General features: G+C 43.2%; 1 protein-coding gene across 1 annotated transcript in view; it reads right to left on the bottom strand.

Moving 5' to 3' along the window:
* Positions 1–1,276: 1,276 nt before the first annotated feature.
* The window catches only part of LOC311047787 (uncharacterized protein), a gene marked incomplete at its 3' end in the record, with an annotated part of 42,052 nt that continues 23,178 nt past the window's right edge, over positions 1,277–20,150 (bottom strand). The window contains exons 4-9 of the mRNA XM_084060659.1: positions 19,679–19,759; positions 12,820–12,904; positions 7,635–7,754; positions 4,188–4,301; positions 1,890–2,003; positions 1,277–1,367 (exon numbers count right to left, since the gene is read on the bottom strand). Coding sequence (XP_083916785.1) covers positions 1,277–1,367; positions 1,890–2,003; positions 4,188–4,301; positions 7,635–7,754; positions 12,820–12,904; positions 19,679–19,759 — 605 coding nt within the window. The remainder of the gene's footprint in view (positions 1,368–1,889; positions 2,004–4,187; positions 4,302–7,634; positions 7,755–12,819; positions 12,905–19,678; positions 19,760–20,150) is intronic.

Genomic DNA, 20,150 nt, shown 5'->3' with positions numbered 1-20,150 from the left:
TGTCCATGGTGACATTAAGAAGAGTATCAGTGCGTTGAGATTAAGGTTCAGAGTATCAGCGCATGTTCAGGTTCAACCACATAGTCCACAAAAGGTAACTTTCTCTGGTAAAATCCACAGGTAAGTCCACGAGGAGGAGCAAAGGTCCAAGCCAGCCTGATGACAGGTGGTGGTCATGCCTTGTTCAGCAGTCCAGGGGCATTGCAAATGCTACAAATGTTTGTAGAACCAGATTAAGTCAAATGGTCTTGTGAGTCATGTGACAATGACCAGGGTTTTGATATTCCATACCTTTTGCCTGTATGGCTTCAAAGAGTTGTGGCCAGAACCCACACAGCCCTGGGTAGGCCAACCCAAGACATGTGCTCTGAGGAGCACCCTTTTCTAGTACTGTAACAGTGATGCTGGGTGCAGAGGGAAGTTTCTATGAACACTGTTTTGTTGTGACCTCATTTATTATGCCTATTAGTCACGTGGAGGGATATTAGCCTAAGAACCTACCAGAAATGTGAAAACTCTCCTTACAAAGCACAATGATCTTCTTTATCAATATGCATTAAGAATATTGTTTTTCTTGAGTCTTAAGACGAAGCATTCATGTAATATGCTCTTTTTAGGACACATAATAAGTTGAATTTGAGTTTAATTTCAGCAATGTTCGGAATTCGCCAATCAGGATGGAATATGACAAATCTGACAGATCCGTCTAAATCACTGACTGACTGACTGACTGACTGACTGACTGACTGACTGTGATTGAAAAGAGAAGGAAGAGGACTATCGTTCACTCACTGAACAAATCGATACGTTCACTATATGACTGACTTGTGAGCGGGATATACTGAATAAACTAGAGGGTCTCTCGCTCCTTGACTGTGACAGCCTTTCTTCAGAGAATCTGATAGCTATATGACTATTGTAGAAAAGGCTTTCACATCATGCAGATTTGTTGGATAGGTTGCCATAGTTACGCAATATTAGGTCCGACCACGTCACTGAATGATTGGTACTCCATATATGGAGCTAACTGACATATCTAAGTCTGGCATCATAGATTCCATCTTTGGGTGGGACCGACATTGGGAATCCATATATGGATATGACTCGTAGCGACATCACCGGGATGACACACACTATTTTCATTCCTTTAAAAAAATACATCTATTTTTTTTTTGAAAAACGTTTTACATTTTTTATATATTTTTTTTTCATCTTTTGAAATAATTAAAAACTAAATGTAAGAAACAAAAAATAAAGGGTTATTTACTCGCGACCCTTAAAAATTGGTCCGCGACCCACATATAGGTCCCGACCCAGGGGCCTCATACTGGGGTTTGCCTAGGGCCTCCTGATCCCTAAGCACGGCCCTGGTCACGTGAGTTTATGTTAGTGCTTGATGCCTACACCCCACCTGTTCTCTATACCTACCTTTGTTAACCAGCTTGTGTGGTTTAATAAATACTTTAAGTTTATCCTGCATTCCTGCTCGTCTGCTTTTGGGTCCTGCCCACCACTCATTCCTGACAGGTTCAGAGTATCAGTGCATGTTCAGTTTCAACCAAAAAAGGTAACTTTCTCTGGTAAAACCCACAGGTAAGTCAACGAGGAGGAGCAATAGTCCAAGTGAAAAGAGTGTTGGCGGGTACGAGACGAAGTGAGCGGGAGGCTTCAACATCGCCGCCTGCACTACAAAACGGGCGCTCCCGAACTGTTCACACTGAGGCCGGCTCAAAGTCGAACTCAGACCATCCGCCGAACGCCGGAATAATAAAATAATATTATGATATATAATCAAAATAAACGCCCAATCCACAAGCTCGCTCATTGTTAACTAAATCTAAGAGGATTCTATAACAGCATTGTGTTTCCTGATCAGTGATTGATCTTACTTTGAGTCTGAAGGTCCAGGTTCATTCCTGACGTCCGTAGAAATGAGGGAGCCGATGCCACTCGTCGTAGTCGTACAGCTGGATGCTGGAGAGACTGGTCTCTGGTATTCACCTCTGGAATCATAAACAAATCACACAACACTGTGTCTGTCTCATACTGTATATTCATGATGAAGTCTTAATAACGTGATCACCAGCTCAGAATCAGAGTCATCTTTATTATCACAGGTTTGCAAGTGTCACATTTGGGGGAAATTTGTTGTTGTACAAGCTCCATCGTTTTAGTTGTTTCCAGAAAGGAGGAGATATCAAATAAAAAACAAACAGGGTATCTACACATAGTATATCCATCCTTACAGTATGTACAGTACATGATGTTTAGACATAAGGTGCATGAGCATAGCAGTGTGTATATACTGTCCATGGTGACATTAAGAAGAGTATCAGTGGGTTGAGATTAAGGTTCAGAGTATCAGCGCATGTTCAGGTTCAACCACATAGTCCACAAAAGGTAACTTTCTCTGGTAAAATCCACAGGTAAGTCCACGAGGAGGAGCAAAGGTCCAAGCCAGCCTGATGACAGGTGGTGGTCATGCCTTGTTCAGCAGTCCAGGGGCATTGCAAATGCTACAAATGTTTGTAGTAACAGATTAAGTCAAATGGTCTTGTGAGTCATGTGACAATGACCAGGGTTTTGATATTCCATACCTTTTGCCTGTATGGCTTCAAAGATTTGTGGCCAGAACCCACACAGCCCTGGGTAGGCCAACCCAAGACATGCGCTCTGAGGAGCACCCTTTTCTAGTACTGTAACAGTGATGCTGGGTGCAGAGGGAAGTTTCTATGAACACTGTTTTGTTGTGACCTCATTTATTATGCCTATTAGTCACGTGGAGGGATATTAGCCTAAGAACCTACCAGAAATGTGAAAACTCTCCTTACAAAGCACAATGATCTTCTTTATCAATATGCATTAAGAATATTGTTTTTCTTGAGTCTTAAGACGAAGCATTCATGTAATATGCTCTTTTTAGGACACATAATAAGTTGAATTTGAGTTTAATTTCAGCAATGTTCGGAATTCGCCAATCAGGATGGAATATGACAAATCTGACAGATCCGTCTAAATCACTGACTGACTGACTGACTGACTGACTGACTGTGATTGAAAAGAGAAGGAAGAGGACTATCGTTCACTCACTGAACAAATCGATACGTTCACTATATGACTGACTTGTGAGCGGGATATACTGAATAAACTAGAGGGTCTCTCGCTCCTTGACTGTGACAGCCTTTCTTCAGAGAATCTGATAGCTATATGACTATTGTAGAAAAGGCTTTCACATCATGCAGATTTGTTGGATAGGTTGCCATAGTTACGCAATATTAGGTCCGACCACGTCACTGAATGATTGGTACTCCATATATGGAGCTAACTGACATATCTAAGTCTGGCATCATAGATTCCATCTTTGGGTGGGACCGACATTGGGAATCCATATATGGATATGACTCGTAGCGACATCACCGGGATGACACACACTATTTTCATTCCTTTAAAAAAATACATCTATTTTTTTTTTGAAAAACGTTTTACATTTTTTATATATATTTTTTTCATCTTTTGAAATAATTAAAAACTAAATGTAAGAAACAAAAAATAAAGGGTTATTTACTCGCGACCCTTAAAAATTGGTCCGCGACCCACATATAGGTCCCGACCCAGGGGCCTCATACTGGGGTTTGCCTAGGGCCTCCTGATCCCTAAGCACGGCCCTGGTCACGTGAGTTTATGTTAGTGCTTGATGCCTACACCCCACCTGTTCTCTATACCTACCTTTGTTAACCAGCTTGTGTGGTTTAATAAATACTTTAAGTTTATCCTGCATTCCTGCTCGTCTGCTTTTGGGTCCTGCCCACCACTCATTCCTGACAGGTTCAGAGTATCAGTGCATGTTCAGTTTCAACCAAAAAAGGTAACTTTCTCTGGTAAAACCCACAGGTAAGTCAACGAGGAGGAGCAATAGTCCAAGTGAAAAGAGTGTTGGCGGGTACGAGACGAAGTGAGCGGGAGGCTTCAACATCGCCGCCTGCACTACAAAACGGGCGCTCCCGAACTGTTCACACTGAGGCCGGCTCAAAGTCGAACTCAGACCATCCGCCGAACGCCGGAATAATAAAATAATATTATGATATATAATCAAAATAAACGCCCAATCCACAAGCTCGCTCATTGTTAACTAAATCTAAGAGGATTCTATAACAGCATTGTGTTTCCTGATCAGTGATTGATCTTACTTTGAGTCTGAAGGTCCAGGTTCATTCCTGACGTCCGTAGAAGTGAGGGAGCCGATGCCACTCGTCGTAGTCGTACAGCTGGATGCTGGAGAGACTGGTCTCTGGTATTCACCTCTGGAATCATAAACAAATCACACAACACTGTGTCTGTCTCATACTGTATATTCATGATGAAGTCTTAATAACGTGATCACCAGCTCAGAATCAGAGTCATCTTTATTATCACAGGTTTGCAAGTGTCACATTTGGGGGAAATTTGTTGTTGTACAAGCTCCATCGTTTTAGTTGTTTCCAGAAAGGAGGAGATATCAAATAAAAAACAAACAGGGTATCTACACATAGTATATCCATCCTTACAGTATGTACAGTACATGATGTTTAGACATAAGGTGCATGAGCATAGCAGCGCATATATACTGTCCATGGTGACATTAAGAAGAGTATCAGTGGGTTGAGATTAAGGTTCAGAGTATCAGCGCATGTTCAGGTTCAACCACATAGTCCACAAAAGGTAACTTTCTCTGGTAAAATCCACAGGTAAGTCCACGAGGAGGAGCAAAGGTCCAAGCCAGCCTGATGACAGGTGGTGGTCATGCCTTGTTCAGCAGTCCAGGGGCATTGCAAATGCTACAAATGTTTGTAGTAACAGATTAAGTCAAATGGTCTTGTGAGTCATGTGACAATGACCAGGGTTTTGATATTCCATACCTTTTGCCTGTATGGCTTCAAAGATTTGTGGCCAGAACCCACACAGCCCTGGGTAGGCCAACCCAAGACATGCGCTCTGAGGAGCACCCTTTTCTAGTACTGTAACAGTGATGCTGGGTGCAGAGGCAAGTTTCTATGAACACTGTTTTGTTGTGACCTCATTTATTATGCCTATTAGTCACGTGGAGGGATATTAGCCTAAGAACCTACCAGAAATGTGAAAACTCTCCTTACAAAGCACAATAATCTTCTTTATCAATATGCATTAAGAATATTGTTTTTTATTGAGTCTTAAGACGAAACATTCATGTAATATGCGTTTTTTTAGGCCACATAATAAGTTGAATTTGAATTTAATTTCAGCAATGTTCGGAATTTGCCAATCAGGATGGAATATGAAAAATCTGACAGATCCGTCTTTATCGCTGACTGACTGACTGACTGACTGACTGACAGACTGGCTGAGATTGAAAAGAGAAGGAAGAGGACTATCGTTCACTCACTGAACAAATATTTACGTTCACTATATGACTGACTTGTGAGCGGGATATACTGAATGAACTAGAAGGCGGTCTCTCGCTCCTTGACTGTGACAGTCTTTCTTCAGAAAATCTGATAGCTATATGACTATTGTAGAAAAGGCTTTCACATCATACAGATTTGTTGGATAGGTCATAGTTACGCGATACCAGGTCCGACCGCGTCACTGAATGCTTGGTACTCCATATATAGAGCTAACTGACATATCTAAGTCTGGCATCATAGATTCCATCTTTGGGCGGGACCGACATTGGGAATCCATATATGGATATGACTCGTAGCGACATCACCAGGATGACACACACACACACACACACACACACACACACACACACACACACACAGGCACACGCACACGCACACACCATAGCCAACAATATAAAAGGCAAGGGAAGTTAGATCAGATCCCACGATGACCCACAGCTGACCCACAAACCTTTCAGCAGGAGCTTACCATGTGCCATGGTACAGTATCTGGCCTTAAAACACAGATTCTATGGCGATTACAGAGACCTTCCTACTAATTATCTTCCTATCATTTAGGCAGGGAAGCAGGTGCACTCTGCTATTCTTTGGCTATTCAAAAATAGCTGATATACAAGCTCATAGCGCGGCATATGAGCTTGTAGATCTGCTATTTTTGAAAAATCATGGAAATGTGTGCAAATCTTTACAAATGTCTTTTAAATCGCAACAGTTTTTTTAAACGTATGTTGCTATATGTGGTTTTCAAACTTTTCATGTCAAGGACCCCCAAAATGATATGTTTTGGTCACCAATCCACATCAAAATATGATGTTCCAGGGACCCCCCAGATGCAAAGATGTGAGTTAAAAATGTTGTTTAAAAATATATACATATGTATTCAAAGATTTGCACAAATGTTCAAGATTTTGCCTAAATTGCAGATCTACAAGCTCGTAGCACTCAGTGCCAGAGCTGGAAGGTCTGTTATTTTTGAATAGCCAAATAACCAAATAATCCTTATACAGAGATTAAATGTTGATTTTTGTATTTGCCGTAAACTAAACTTAAGTTTAGTTTTTTCTTTGCGACAGAATGTCCCCCCTCCCTCCCTCCTAAAGCAGAGCTAGGAAGTCCTGAGTGGGCAGGATTTCCATCGTACTCGTTTCCCCCGGAAACGATATTTTTTGACCAATCACAACACTCGTTTCATTCACGGAGAATGTTAACAGATTTGTAAAGCATCAACGTCATTTCCTTGGGCAGTACTTCTGCCAAATTCAACCGTTTCCGGTTGTCACTTCCTAGACAACCAACAGCCCAGGTCTTGCCCAGGGTGGCACACGTGTGAGGAATAGTGACATACGGTGCATTTTTTCCCCTTGAGTATAAAATCGAAAGGCAGAAGATAAAGTAATGTCAGAGATATAAGGTATTTTTTCCCCTTGAAAATAATGAAAGGCAGAAAATCACTGGAATGTGTCTGAATAGAAAAATTGCAAATAAGTAAAATATTTCTCTAACAGATTCACACACGCACGCACACACACACACACACACACACACACACACACACACACACACACACACACACACACACACACACACACACACACCCGTTTCTATAGCAACCCGACACTGCCTGTGTGGATTAAGGCAGATCATTTAGCCTACTTGGACAGCATATGACAGAGAGACAGTGTGACACAAAGCTTTCAAAGAATTGAGCGACTCTGGGAAAAATGTCCGAGGTGAGAGAGTTCAGGGACAGGGTCCCGCAGCGAAAATAGCCGATCTACAAGCTCTCGTTGTAAGCTTGTAGATCGGCTATTTTCAACGTGCAACCTGTTGTATGCCGAAGTATAAATTGAGCTTAAATAAACTACAGTACAGTAGTGGGCCTACTGTACTGTAGTATTGTAAACAGTAGCCATTAGCCAACTGCTGTAATTGTCCAAAAACAACAGGGTAGGCAGACTAGTTTTTAATTATTTAAGTGTAACTACTTTTTATGTTCAGCAGCATTTGTTAATCACTTTAAGTATTCTAAAATAATAAGAGGAAAAGAGACATGTCATTTCTTTGTTACAATAAACTTACTGCTTTGATATACTATGTTACTGTATGTTTAAGTCTTTAGTATCTTACAGTACAGTATGTTGTCAGTTTACTGACTGCATATCATACTTGCATATGAGTGCAATAAATGTTGTGTTTCCTGATCAGTGATCTTACCTGTAGTCTGGTGGTCCAAGTTCATTGTTTAAGTCTGAAGAGCGTCCTGCAGACCTGCCACTCATCATAGACACATAGCTTTGTGCAGGAGATGCTGGTCTCTGAGTCTGGTTGTCACCTCTGGAATCATCACAATACAAAAACAATGTGTTTCTGGCTCATACATTCACCTCTGGAATCATCACAATACAAAAACAATGTGTTTCTGGCTCACACATTCACCTCTGGAATCATCACAATACAAAAACAATGTGTTTCTGGCTCATACATTCACCTCTGGAATCATCACAATACAAAAACAATGTGTTTCTGGCTCATACATTCACCTCTGGAATCATCACAATACAAAAACAATGTGTTTCTGGCTCATACATTCACCTCTGGAATCATCACAATACAAAAACAATGTGTTTCTGGCTCATACATTCCTGATGATAGTCTCTTTAACTAACACAATTAAAGTTTAGACTGATCCTACTTTGTTTGAGGGTCTGGTCACCCTACCTTTATAAACGGTTTCAATAAATCAAAGTTTATTTAAATAGCACGTTTCACACATCAAGTGCAATTCAATGTGCTTCACAGAATAGGTTTAAAAATAAAGATAAAAAACCTGCAGGATAACAACAAAATAGAGAAAAAAACATTTAGAATAGTAATAAGACTAGGAAAAACAAGATAATAAACAACTAGAAGAAGTGCTCCTCGGAGCACAGGTCTCCGCCAGGTCAGGTACGTTATTCTGGCCTCCTGGTGGCGCTATAATAGGCCAATGTGAAAAGAGTGCCATTTATTCTTAGGTCTTTCACGGCAATCAGACACTGCATTCATGATTTGAGGCATTTTGTTCCAAGAATGTGTTTTACTAAATTAGACCTGCTGGTGGCGCTATAACAGGCCAACGTGAATGTGAAAAGGGGGCCATTTCTTCCTCTGCCTAGTGTGAATCTGCATGCAAAATTTCACTGAAATTGTACACTGCGTTCATGTTTTGAGGCATTCTGTTCCAAACTGACCAATCCTGAAAACCTTGGAAGCCACTGTAAGCCAAGTAGGATGGAATATGAAATATCGGACAGATCCATCAGAATCACATGACTATGGAGATACTGTGTACCAATTTGTGTGATTTTTGGACACAATCTGAATGATTAATATCCAAAAATGTATCCAAAAAAAACTCCTGGTGGCGCTGTAAAAAGCAATTGTGAAAAATGTAGTGTAGATGTTTTTCCTTGGCCTCTAGGGAGTGTGCGTGCAAAGTTTCACGCAGATCGGTGCAGTTATACTTAAAAATGCAAATCAGCCAGTTATAGCGCCACCATGAGGCTGATTTGAAAAACTTTAAGTGGCATTTCTTCCTCTGCCTAGTGGGAATGTGCGTGTGCAATTTTATGGAAATGGCAAGCTGCGTTCATGATTTGAGGCAGTTTGTTCAAAACTAACCAATCCTGCAAACTTTGGAAGCCAACCTTAGCCAATGAGGATGGAATATGCGAAATTTAACAGATCCGGGTTGATCACATGACTATAGAGATACTGTGTACCGATTTGCATGACGTTTAGTTAAAAGCTGTAGGAGTAATGGGAAAAAATGGGTTTCGCACAAATCTGCCTCCTAGTGGCGCTATAACAGGCCCATGCGAAAAAATTGGGGCAGAGGTTCTGAATTGGCATCGAGGGAGTGTGTGTGCACAGTTTCGGAGCGACCGGGCCAACGGTGCTGGAGATTAGCTGGTAACACACAGACAGGACCCACACACACGAACGGACGGACGGACGGGGTGGAAAACATACTTTCTTGCCATGCCTTTCGGCCTGGCGGAGACAACAACAATGAAAACCAGTTTAGCTGGTTAACAACTACACTATTTGTCTACACCATTAGCATGTCACCCTACATTTACAAACAGAAAGAAATACATTATATTCCACATCGGAATTAAACAGCTACATTTATAAGTTATGAAAGCCATGTTTTCTCTTCTCTTTTGAAACAACCAACAGCAGTTGAACTTATGGCCCCTTTGTTTAATAACACTTATGGTTACTACATTGTGAACAAGCAGGTGACTTATGGTATCTATGTTTAATATCACTTATGGTTACTACATTGTGAACAAGCAGGTGAGGCAGGAGTACAGACTATTGTACCAGTCTTAACCCATTAAGGTCTGAGGTTAAGATTCTACAAATCTAAATCCCAACAGTTTTCTGAAAAAAACGTATGTTTCTATATCAGTGGTGCTCAAACGTTTTCATGTCAAGGACCCCCAACAAATGATAAGTATTTGGCCGCCGACCCCCATCTCAAAATATGTTGTTCCAGGGACCCCCCAGAAGCAAAGATTTGTGTAGAAAATGTTCGCTTTAAAACAATACATATATTCAAAGATTTGCACACATTTTCACAATTTCTCAAAAATAGCAGATCTACAAGCTCATAGCGCGGCACTCGGTGCCGCGCTATGAGCTTGTAGATCTAGCCGATCGATATAGCCAAAGTGTAAAATAATGCTTTTTAGCTCAAATCAAGAAGTGACACAGATGTGTTCCAGGTCTTAATGGGTAAAGGTGATTAAATTACAGCATGGATAATGACCAATATTCCAGTAAAACAAAAATATATATAATAATAATGATGTTGTTTTTAATCTGCAGGTTTGTAGGCATTAAAAAGCCCTGTCTGTGGAGCTGATATGGAAAACAACGTTCCTATATATAACTTTACCTTTGAAATCACAGCTTTAAACTGTCAATCCAGAACATAACAATACATCCCTGATAAAGAACTAGTATAGTTCATTACAGTTTAATGTGATATTGCATTGTCAGGGGGTCACATTAGTTTCACTCAATGTCTAAATGTAGTTTAACTTATTGTCAAAAAGCCATATATGCCAAAAAAAAATAAACAAATAAACACATGGGCTCCCTTGCACTTCAGTCAGGGTATTTTATCTTAATTTCTCACCTGAAAATGTATTTGGAAGTCAATTGAAATCTCAGGAATGAAAATTGGACAAATTTTGCATGACTTTTTGACAATAATTGGTGGACATCTTGGATTGATGCCAATTAAACATATTTCCGCAAGTAAGATTTCATAGGACTTTTAATGTTGTTCTGACGACTTAATAGAAATGGTCTGGGAATAAAAACATTCTGTGATTTTTTTATTTTGAGGTCCAAAATGAGCTTGTTTTCCTGGACTAATAGTCATTAATCTGGATTTGCTCATCAGATATAACATTACTTATAAGTAGAGGCCCAGACTCTCAACTCGTCAATCTTTAGAAAAAACACTTATAATATTAAAATGGATAACTTTTAAACCTTTGACTGTATTAATACTTTAAATCAAAAACCAACTAACCATAAAAAGCATAATGCCAAAAGGGCAAAAACAAAATGCAGGCTCTGTCTGCCTATAAACTACTGCATGCTATGAGAGGAGTAATCTGAGTTCCCAGAAGTTTTCGCCAGCTCTGGCGAGGAACTTCTGGGCCACAGCCCTGGTATTTGTGGGCGGGATGTACGTCACGCTCTGAATCTGAGCGGACACGCCTCTTACCGGTCTGAGAGCTGTGCAACTCGTCTAAAAAGTCCGACGAGAGGCAAACAGCAGTACACAACAATGGCGGCCGAAATTTCTCAAGGGGAAATTGCTTCCCGTCGATCCTATTTAGATGCATCACCCACTGCATGTGGATCCCGCCCCCTTTTCTTCATTGGCTGTTGATTTGAATCACAACGCAGTGGCCGCGCCCCTGCTGTCCAAGCTCCGACGCTAACCCTCCCAGACTATGAGAGGAGTGACACTTTAACAAGGAGATAATAAAACTAAGCATTATCAAATTAAACCCGAAATGTTTAGTTTATTTTATCTCTCCATGTTTCATTTCACCTTTTTAATTGTCGGCATGGCGAGAGAGTATGTTTTACCCCCTGTCCGTCCGTCCGTCCGTCATTCGATCTGTCTGTGTACAGCTAATCTCCGGCACCGTTGGCTTGCTCGCAGCGAAACTGTGCACACACACTCCCTGGATACCAGAGCAGAACCTCTGCCCCAAATTTTCACATGGGCCTGTTATAGCGCCACCAGGAGGCCGATTGGTGCAAAACACATTTCTTGACAGTTATCCTACAGATTTTGTCCAAACAGCACGCAAATCGGTACACAGTATCTCTATAGTCATTAAACAAAACTGGTGTTTCAGATTTTTCATATTCCATCCTGATTGGCTAAAAATGGCTTCCAAAGTTTACAGGACTGCTCCGTTTTGAACAAAATGCCTCAAATCATGAACACACCATGCAATTTCCGTGAAATTTTGCACGCACATTCCCACTACGTAAAGGAAGAAATGATACTTGAAAATTTTAAAATCAGCCTCATGGTGGCGCTATAACAGACCAATTTGTGTTTCTGCCTATAACTGTACCGATCTGTGTAAAACTTTGTATGCACACTCTCTAGAGGTCAAGGAAAAACCTTTGCCCTGTATTTTTCACATCTGCCTTCTATAGCGCCACCAGGAGGCCGACTTATGTAAAACACATTTTTTGATTGTAAGCCTTCAGATTTTATCCAAATTTCACCAAAATTGGTACACATGATCTCTATAGTCATGTGATCAAGAAGGATCTGTTAGATGTTTCATAGTCCATCCTGATTGACAAAAATGTACATCTAAAGTTTGCAGGAGTGGCCCGTTTTGAACAAAATGCCGCAAATCATGAACGCAGGGTCCGATTGCAGTGAAACTTTGCTCGCACATTCGCATTACGTTGAGGAACAAATGCCACCATTTTAACATTGCCCTATTATAGCGCCACCTTGAGGCCAATTTTTGCAACAGTTTTCTTTTTTATATTACTCCTACAAATTGTGTCCAATCATCATGCAAATCGGTACCCATTATCTCTATAGTCAAGTGGTCAAGATGGTTCCGTTCGATTTTTCATATTACATCCTGATTGCCGAATTCCGAACATTGCTGCCCCACAATAACTTACCTGACCTGGTGGAGACCTGTGCTCCGAGGAGCACTTTTTCTAGTTCCTCATCTTTCTCTTCATTTTCCTCTCTCTCCCCCTCCTCCTCATCCCCCTTTTCAATCCCCTAATTTTATATCATAATCATCACCAGTATACAGACTTCCAGTAGAAGCAGAGATCTTACCTTGAGTCTGGTGGTGTGTCTTCATTGCTGGCTGCTGGAGACTCTGTTCCCTCCTCCACTCTGTCCCCACACACTTTAAGAACATCTATGATGCAGATGAGCAGAGAGACCTCCAATAAGACAAACTACTGAGTGTGTGTGTGTGTGTGTGTGTGTGTGTGTGTGTGTGTGTGTGTGTGTGTGTGTGTGTGCCACTGTATTAGGTACGCCTTTCCAACTGCACGTTAACGCAACATTCAAATCGGCCAATTGCATTGCAGTAACTCAATGCATTTAGCAAATGATCTGCTGCAGTTCAAAGCATCAGAATGGGGAAGAAAGGTGATTTAAGTGACTTTGAACGTGTCATGGTTGTTGGTGCCAAACGGGCTGGTTTGAGTATTTCAGAAACTGATGATCTTCACGACTTTTCACACACAACCATCTCTAGGGTTTACATAGAATGGGGGGGGGGGGGGGGGGGGCTGGTAGCAACTCAAAGAACCACTTGTTACAGTTGAGTTAAGCAGCAGAAGAGCATCTCTGATCACAGGTCAAACCTTGAGGCAGATGGACTACAGCAGCACAACACCAGGAGACTTTCCTGTCAGCTATAAGAACAGGAGACTGAGGACACTATTCACACAGACTATAAGAACAGGAGACTGAGGACACTATTCACACAGACTATAAGAACAGGAGACTGAGGACACTATTCACACAGACTATAAGAACAGGAGACTGAGGACACTATTCACACAGGCTATAAGAACAGGAGACTGAGGACACTATTCACACAGACTATAAGAACAGGAGACTGAGGACACTATTCACACAGACTATAAGAACAGGAGACTGAGGACACTATTCACACAGACTATAAGAACAGGAGACTGAGGACACTATTCACTCAGACTATAAAAACAGGAGACTGAGGACACTATTCACTCAGACTATAAGAACAGGAGACTGAGGACACTATTCACACAGACTATAAGAACAGGAGACTGAGGACACTATTCACTCAGACTATAAGAACAGGAGACTGAGGACACTATTCACTCAGGCTATAAGAACAGGAGACTGAGGACACTATTCACACAGACTATAAGAACAGGAGACTGAGGACACTATTCACTCAGACTATAAGAACAGGAGACTGAGGACACTATTCACTCAGACTATAAGAACAGGAGACTGAGGACACTATTCACACAGACTATAAGAACAGGAGACTGAGGACACTATTCACACAGACTATAAGAACAGGAGACTGAGGACACTATTCACACAGACTATAAGAACAGGAGACTGAGGACACTATTCACTCAGGCTATAAGAACAGGAGACTGAGGCTACTATTAACACAGGCTATAAGAACAGGAGACTGAGGATACTATTCACACAGGATATAAGAACAGGAGACTGAGGCTACTATTCACTCAGGCTATAAGAACAGGAGACTGAGGACACTATTCACTCAGGCTATAAGAACAGGAGACTGAGGACACTATTCACACAGGCTATAAGAACAGGAGACTGAGGATACTATTCACTCAGGCTATAAGAACAGGAGACTGAGGACACTATTCACACAGGCTATAAGAACAGGAGACTGAGGATACTATTCACACAGGCTATAAGAACAGGAGACTGAGGATACTATTCACTCAGGCTATAAGAACAGGAGACTGAGGACACTATTCACTCAGGCTATAAGAACAGGAGACTGAGGACACTATTCACACAGGCTATAAGAACAGGAGACTGAGGACACTATTCACACAGGCTATAAGAACAGGAGACTGAGGACACTATTCACACAGGCTATAAGAACAGGAGACTGAGGACACTATTCACACAGGCTATAAGAACAGGAGACTGAGGACACTATTCACTCAGGCTATAAGAACAGGAGACTGAGGACACTATTCACAGAGGCTATAAGAACAGGAGACTGAGGACACTATTCACTCAGGCTATAAGAACAGGAGACTGAGGACACTATTCACTCAGGCTCACCCACAACTGGACAATAGAAGATTGGAAAAAAAAACATTGCCTGGTCTGATGACTCAATTTCTGCTGCGAAATTCAGAGGGTAGGGTCAGAATTAGACTTCTGAAATAATGGATCCATCCTGCCTCGTATCAACAGCTCAGGCCACGTTCAAAGTCACTTAAATCACCTTCTTCCTGGTTCTGATGCTCGGTTTGAACGTCAGCAGTTCATCCTGACCATAATGTGCTCTCTGACTTCATAGAGTTACTACTAAGTGACCATGTGTGCTCTCTAACTTCATAGAGTTACTACTAAGTGACCATGTGTGCTCTCTAACTTCATAGAGTTACTACTAAGTGACCATGTGTGCTCTCTAACTTCATAGAGTTACTACTAAGTGACCATGTGTGCTCTCTGACTTCATAGAGTTACTACTAAGTGACCATGTGTGCTCTCTGACTTCATAGAGTTACTACTAAGTGACCATGTGTGCTCTCTGACTTCATAGAGTTACTACTAAGTGATTGACTTTTTGTGATGAAATGTGTGTAAACATGCATTTGGACAGGCATACCTGATAAAGTGACAGGTATAAACGGTATATATGAACGTTTTTACGAGAGCACAGCGAGGTAAACCAGCAAGCTGATAATATGAGTGTGCACAGAGCGTGTCATCTAACCCAGTACAAGGTAGAACACACGAGACACAGAGGTTAAACACTTTGTCCACCAACTACTTGGTAGTTGTGCAGTTCACAGTGCAGATCTACAAACTTATAGACCACAAGGTAAGTACAGAATACAGACTGCATCCGGCGCGCCATGGAGAAGGCACGCGCTGGTACGAGCTCCGTAACACCGCAACGTCTTTCCCTCTTTTTAGTATTTTTTAGCCTTTTCTTTTTCTCCTACACCGTCGGGTGCCTAAGGAGTTATGATAGACAAGCACTTATGGACATCAGAAAAGCGATTGCACATAGAATTTCGGACTTTTTTACCGAAAAACCTCCACCCGGCTGGGTGGGGGGAGGGGATCCCTTTGTCCCTGGAACAACAACAACGCAGAAGCGACGCAAACGCAAACGGCGACCCGGCCGTCGCGGAAGGAGAGCAGGCGTCCTCGTTAAAACAACAAAACGTGGATATAAACCTGCACTGCCTTCAATCCTGCTAGCGAACGTTAGATCTCTGTGTGAATCTAGAACAGTGACCACGATGGACGACTTACTGGCGCGCGTTAAGTATAACACCGAGACGAGGAATACGTGCTGTGTTGTGCTAACGGAGACATGGCTAACGGAGCTAGCATCTGATTCTTCCATCACTCCTCCTGGCTTCACCGCGTACAGGAAAGACAGAGACGCTGTACTGAGCGGTAAGCAACGTGGAGGGGGAGTTTGTGCCCTTATCAACAACAACTGGTGCAAAGATGTTAAAATCCTAGATAGCCACTGTTCACCAGACCTAGAACATTTAATCATAGGCTGTCGTCCTTTCTACCTACCACGTGACTTCAGCATTGTGATTGTAGCCGTTGTTTACATTCATCCTGGAGCTAACAAGGACACAGCCATGAGGGAATTACACCAGGCTATCAGTGCACAAGAAAATCGTCACCCGGACTGCGCAGCCATCTGCCTAGGCGACTTTAACAGGACAGACCTAAAAAAGGTATTTCCCAAATTCCACCAGCACGTCACCTGCAGTACCCGTGGTGACAATATTCTTGACCACTGCTACACGCCCTTCAAGGATGGATACAAAGCCCTCCGCCGCCCACCGCTAGGAAGCTCTGACCACCACGCCATCCAGCTGCTACCTGCCTACAAACAGAGGCTAAAAAGGGAGCCGGTCGTTGAGAAGGAAATCCGAATCTGGTCCGAGGACACAGACGCTATGCTACAATCCTGTTTCTACCAGACTGACTGGGGGATGTTTAAGAACGCCGCTGGGAATAACATCAACGAACTCTCAGACTCAGTCACTGGCTTTATCAGTAAGTGCATAGACGACATAGTCCCAAAAAAGACAGTTCGGATCTATCCCAATCAGAAACCATGGATGAACAGCGAAGTACGTGTACACATGCACGCACGGGATGCTGGTTTCAAATCTGGCGACGTGGAAACGCGTAACACGACGCGCGCGGCCCTAAACAGCGCCATCAGGAAAGCGAAAAAGGCCTACACTGAAAAGATGCAAGACCAACTCAGCAATGGCAACATCAGGAGCACGTGGCAGGCGGTACACACCTTGACAGACTGCAAAACAAGAACCAGAAGCGAGGTGAACCCGCCTGCCTCCCTCCCCAACGAACTGAACACTTTCTATGGCCGGTTTGAGATCAGCTCCAACCGCGGCAGCCAAGCGGGGGCATCAGCAACACCAGCAGAGGAGAACCCTCTAATCATCTCGGAGAGAGAAGTGCGTACAGCCTTTGCACGGGTCAACATCCACAAGGCAGCCGGACCTGATGGAATCCCAGGCCGGGTCCTTAAGGCATGTGCAGACCAGCTGGCGGGTGTCTTCGCTGACATCTTTAACCTCTCCCTCTCCCAGGCTGTGGTCCCTGCAGGGTTCAAAATGTCAACCATTGTGCCCATTCCCAAAAAGGCCAGAGTGACATGCCTGAATGACTGGAGACCTGTCGCTCTCACCCCGATCGTCAGCAAGTGCTTCGAGAAACTGGTGAGGGAATACATCAGCTCCACGCTACCTGCCTCGCTGGATCCGTGGCAGTATGCATACCGCAAAAACAGATCCACCGACGACGCTATTGCCATGGCTCTCCACACCGTCCTCTCGCACATGGACAACAAGCTGCTGAAGGACAAATATGTACGTATGCTGTTCGTGGACTACAGCTCAGCATTCAACACCATTGTCCCAGCAATACTTGACAAAAAGCTCAGAGACCTAGGGCTACACCCAAGCATGTGCGACTGGATACAGGACTTCCTGTCCAACCGACATCAGGTGGTGAGAATGGGCAGCATCACATCTGACCCCCTGACCCTCAACACCGGAGCACCCCAGGGATGCGTGCTGAGCCCTCTCCTCTACTCCCTGTACACGTATGACTGCATAGCCACACATGTCTCCAACACCATCATAAAGTACGCGGACGACACGACAGTGATAGGCCGAATCGTAAACAACGACGAGTCTGACTACAGAGACGAGATCAACTCACTGGCGCTCTGGTGCCGGGAGAACAACCTCGCTCTCAACGTCGACAAGACCAAAGAACTGATCGTGGACTTCAGGAGGCCGCGGAGAGACCATGCGCCCATCCTCATCGACGGTGCTGCAGTGGAAAGGGTCAGCAAGTTCAAGTTCCTCGGAGTACACATCGAGGAGGACCTTAAGTGGGAGACGCACACCACACACGTGAAGAAAAAGGCTCAGCAGAGACTGTACTGGCTCCGCCGCCTGAATAAGCTTGGAGTAGGACAGCGCATCCTCAAGCTGTACTACAACAGTTCGGTTGAAGGCGTCCTAACAGGCTGCATCACGGCCTGGTACGGGAACTGCACTGCCCGAGAGAAGATCAACCTACAGCGAGTAGTGCGATCGGCAGAGCGGATAATGGGAAGCGACCTCCCAGCGCTTCAGGATCTGTACAAGAAGCGGTGCGTGGTCAAAGCCAAGCGCATCATCAAGGACAAGTACCACCCTAGTCACAGACTGTTCAGAACCCTACAACGACCGCGACCGGGCAAAGCAAAGCAAAGCAAAGCAAAGCAAAGCAAAGCAAAGTTTGTTGTTTACCCAGGGTGTCGGACTAAGCACGAAGCTTGTTTCCAGCCGGACCCTGCATGGAAGCCTTGCTCAAGGGCTATTCAGCGGTGATTCATGATTGATGTGATGAATTGGGGAATCGAACTAGGGACCTTCCGGTATCAAGGCCGCCCCTCTAACCACTAGGCCACCGCTGCCACTGAAGACCAAGGCAAGGGCAAGGGGACCTATCGCAGTATCAAGAGTTCCACCACCAGGTTCTGGAATAGTTTTAACCCGGCTGCTGTCAGAATGCTGAATGAAGCATGAGCCCCTTTCCAGCAGCCTGACAATAGGCGGTACTGCCCAGCTGGCTGCAGACTTTTCTGGCCCTTCCTGAACACACCTGTGGATTATTATACCAGGAAATGACTTGGACTTATGAGGAATCATACCAGCGGGAAAAAAACCCTTTAAGTGTACAGTTTGTGACAAAAGCTTTAGTCAATGCTAATCTTAAGAAACACATGTTGATACACACAGGAGAAAGGGCTTTAATTGTACTCTTTGTGGCAAAAGCTTTAGTCAATGCTAAAGATTACTTTTTGTTGCTCTCCTTCATGGAGCTACTTGCGGATTATACCAGGGTCAGTCCACCTTAGGTGAACACGCACTGACCCTCTGCACCTTAATCCCCATGTATAACTTTTTTTTATTTATTTTTTTATTACTGCGCTCTTTTCTCTCTAAGCACCTTAGCGTCTATAAGTATATCATGCACAGTATACATACATTGCTGCTATGCTCAGGCACCTTAGTTTGTCTCTTATCTCAGGTACTTTGTAAATATGTAGATAACTTGTTTTTGGCCTTCTATTGTTCTCTGTTGATCTCCTTCCCACTTAACCCCCTACCCCTCTTCTTTTTCTCTCTCCCCACTCTTCTTTCTACGGAATTTAACATTGCGATGGGAGTGATGTACAAAAACGAATTTCACCCACTTTTTTACCTTGTAAACCTGTGATGTGACAATAAACCTGATTCTGATTCTGACAGTGCAGATCTACAATCTTGTAGATCTGCGATACATAATAAATGCACAGCTTCCAGGTGGAAAACTCAATTCTTTCTTTTTTCACTTGTAGCTGTGATCTTACTTTGAGTCTGTTTTGGCTTCAAGGGTTCTTGATCCGCTGGTTCCCCCTTCTCTCTGTCCTCAGGGACATCCAGGTCCTTCCCTCTGTCCACAGGGACATCCAGCTCCTTCCCTCTGTCCTCAGGGACATCCAGCTCCTTCCCTCTGTCCACAGGGACATCCGACTCCGGGTCTGTAAGGACATAAATGATGCAGATCAGAGAGACCACAAATAACAAAACAAAAAACAAGAAGAAGGAAGAATTGGAAACAAAACAAAGATTAAATGCATCAGCTTTATTATCCGTCTGAAACACGCTCTGAAAATGTCACACAATAATCCTTCCACGCAAGTTAGCGGAAAAACACGTCACTTCCTTTCACATGGCCCTCACTCACAGACCACTCCACCAATCCCTGAATCTGAGGTGAACTGGAGAGAGTTTACTGGGAGAAAAGTGGAGATATTTTACAACTAAAGTTTACTGGGAGAA

This window comes from Gymnoscopelus microlampas (genome assembly GCF_963454915.1).
Source record: "Gymnoscopelus microlampas genome assembly, chromosome: 1".
In the NCBI taxonomy this organism is placed as follows: Eukaryota; Metazoa; Chordata; class Actinopteri; order Myctophiformes; family Myctophidae; genus Gymnoscopelus; species Gymnoscopelus microlampas.
This window is presented reverse-complemented; position numbering and strand designations above follow the sequence as displayed.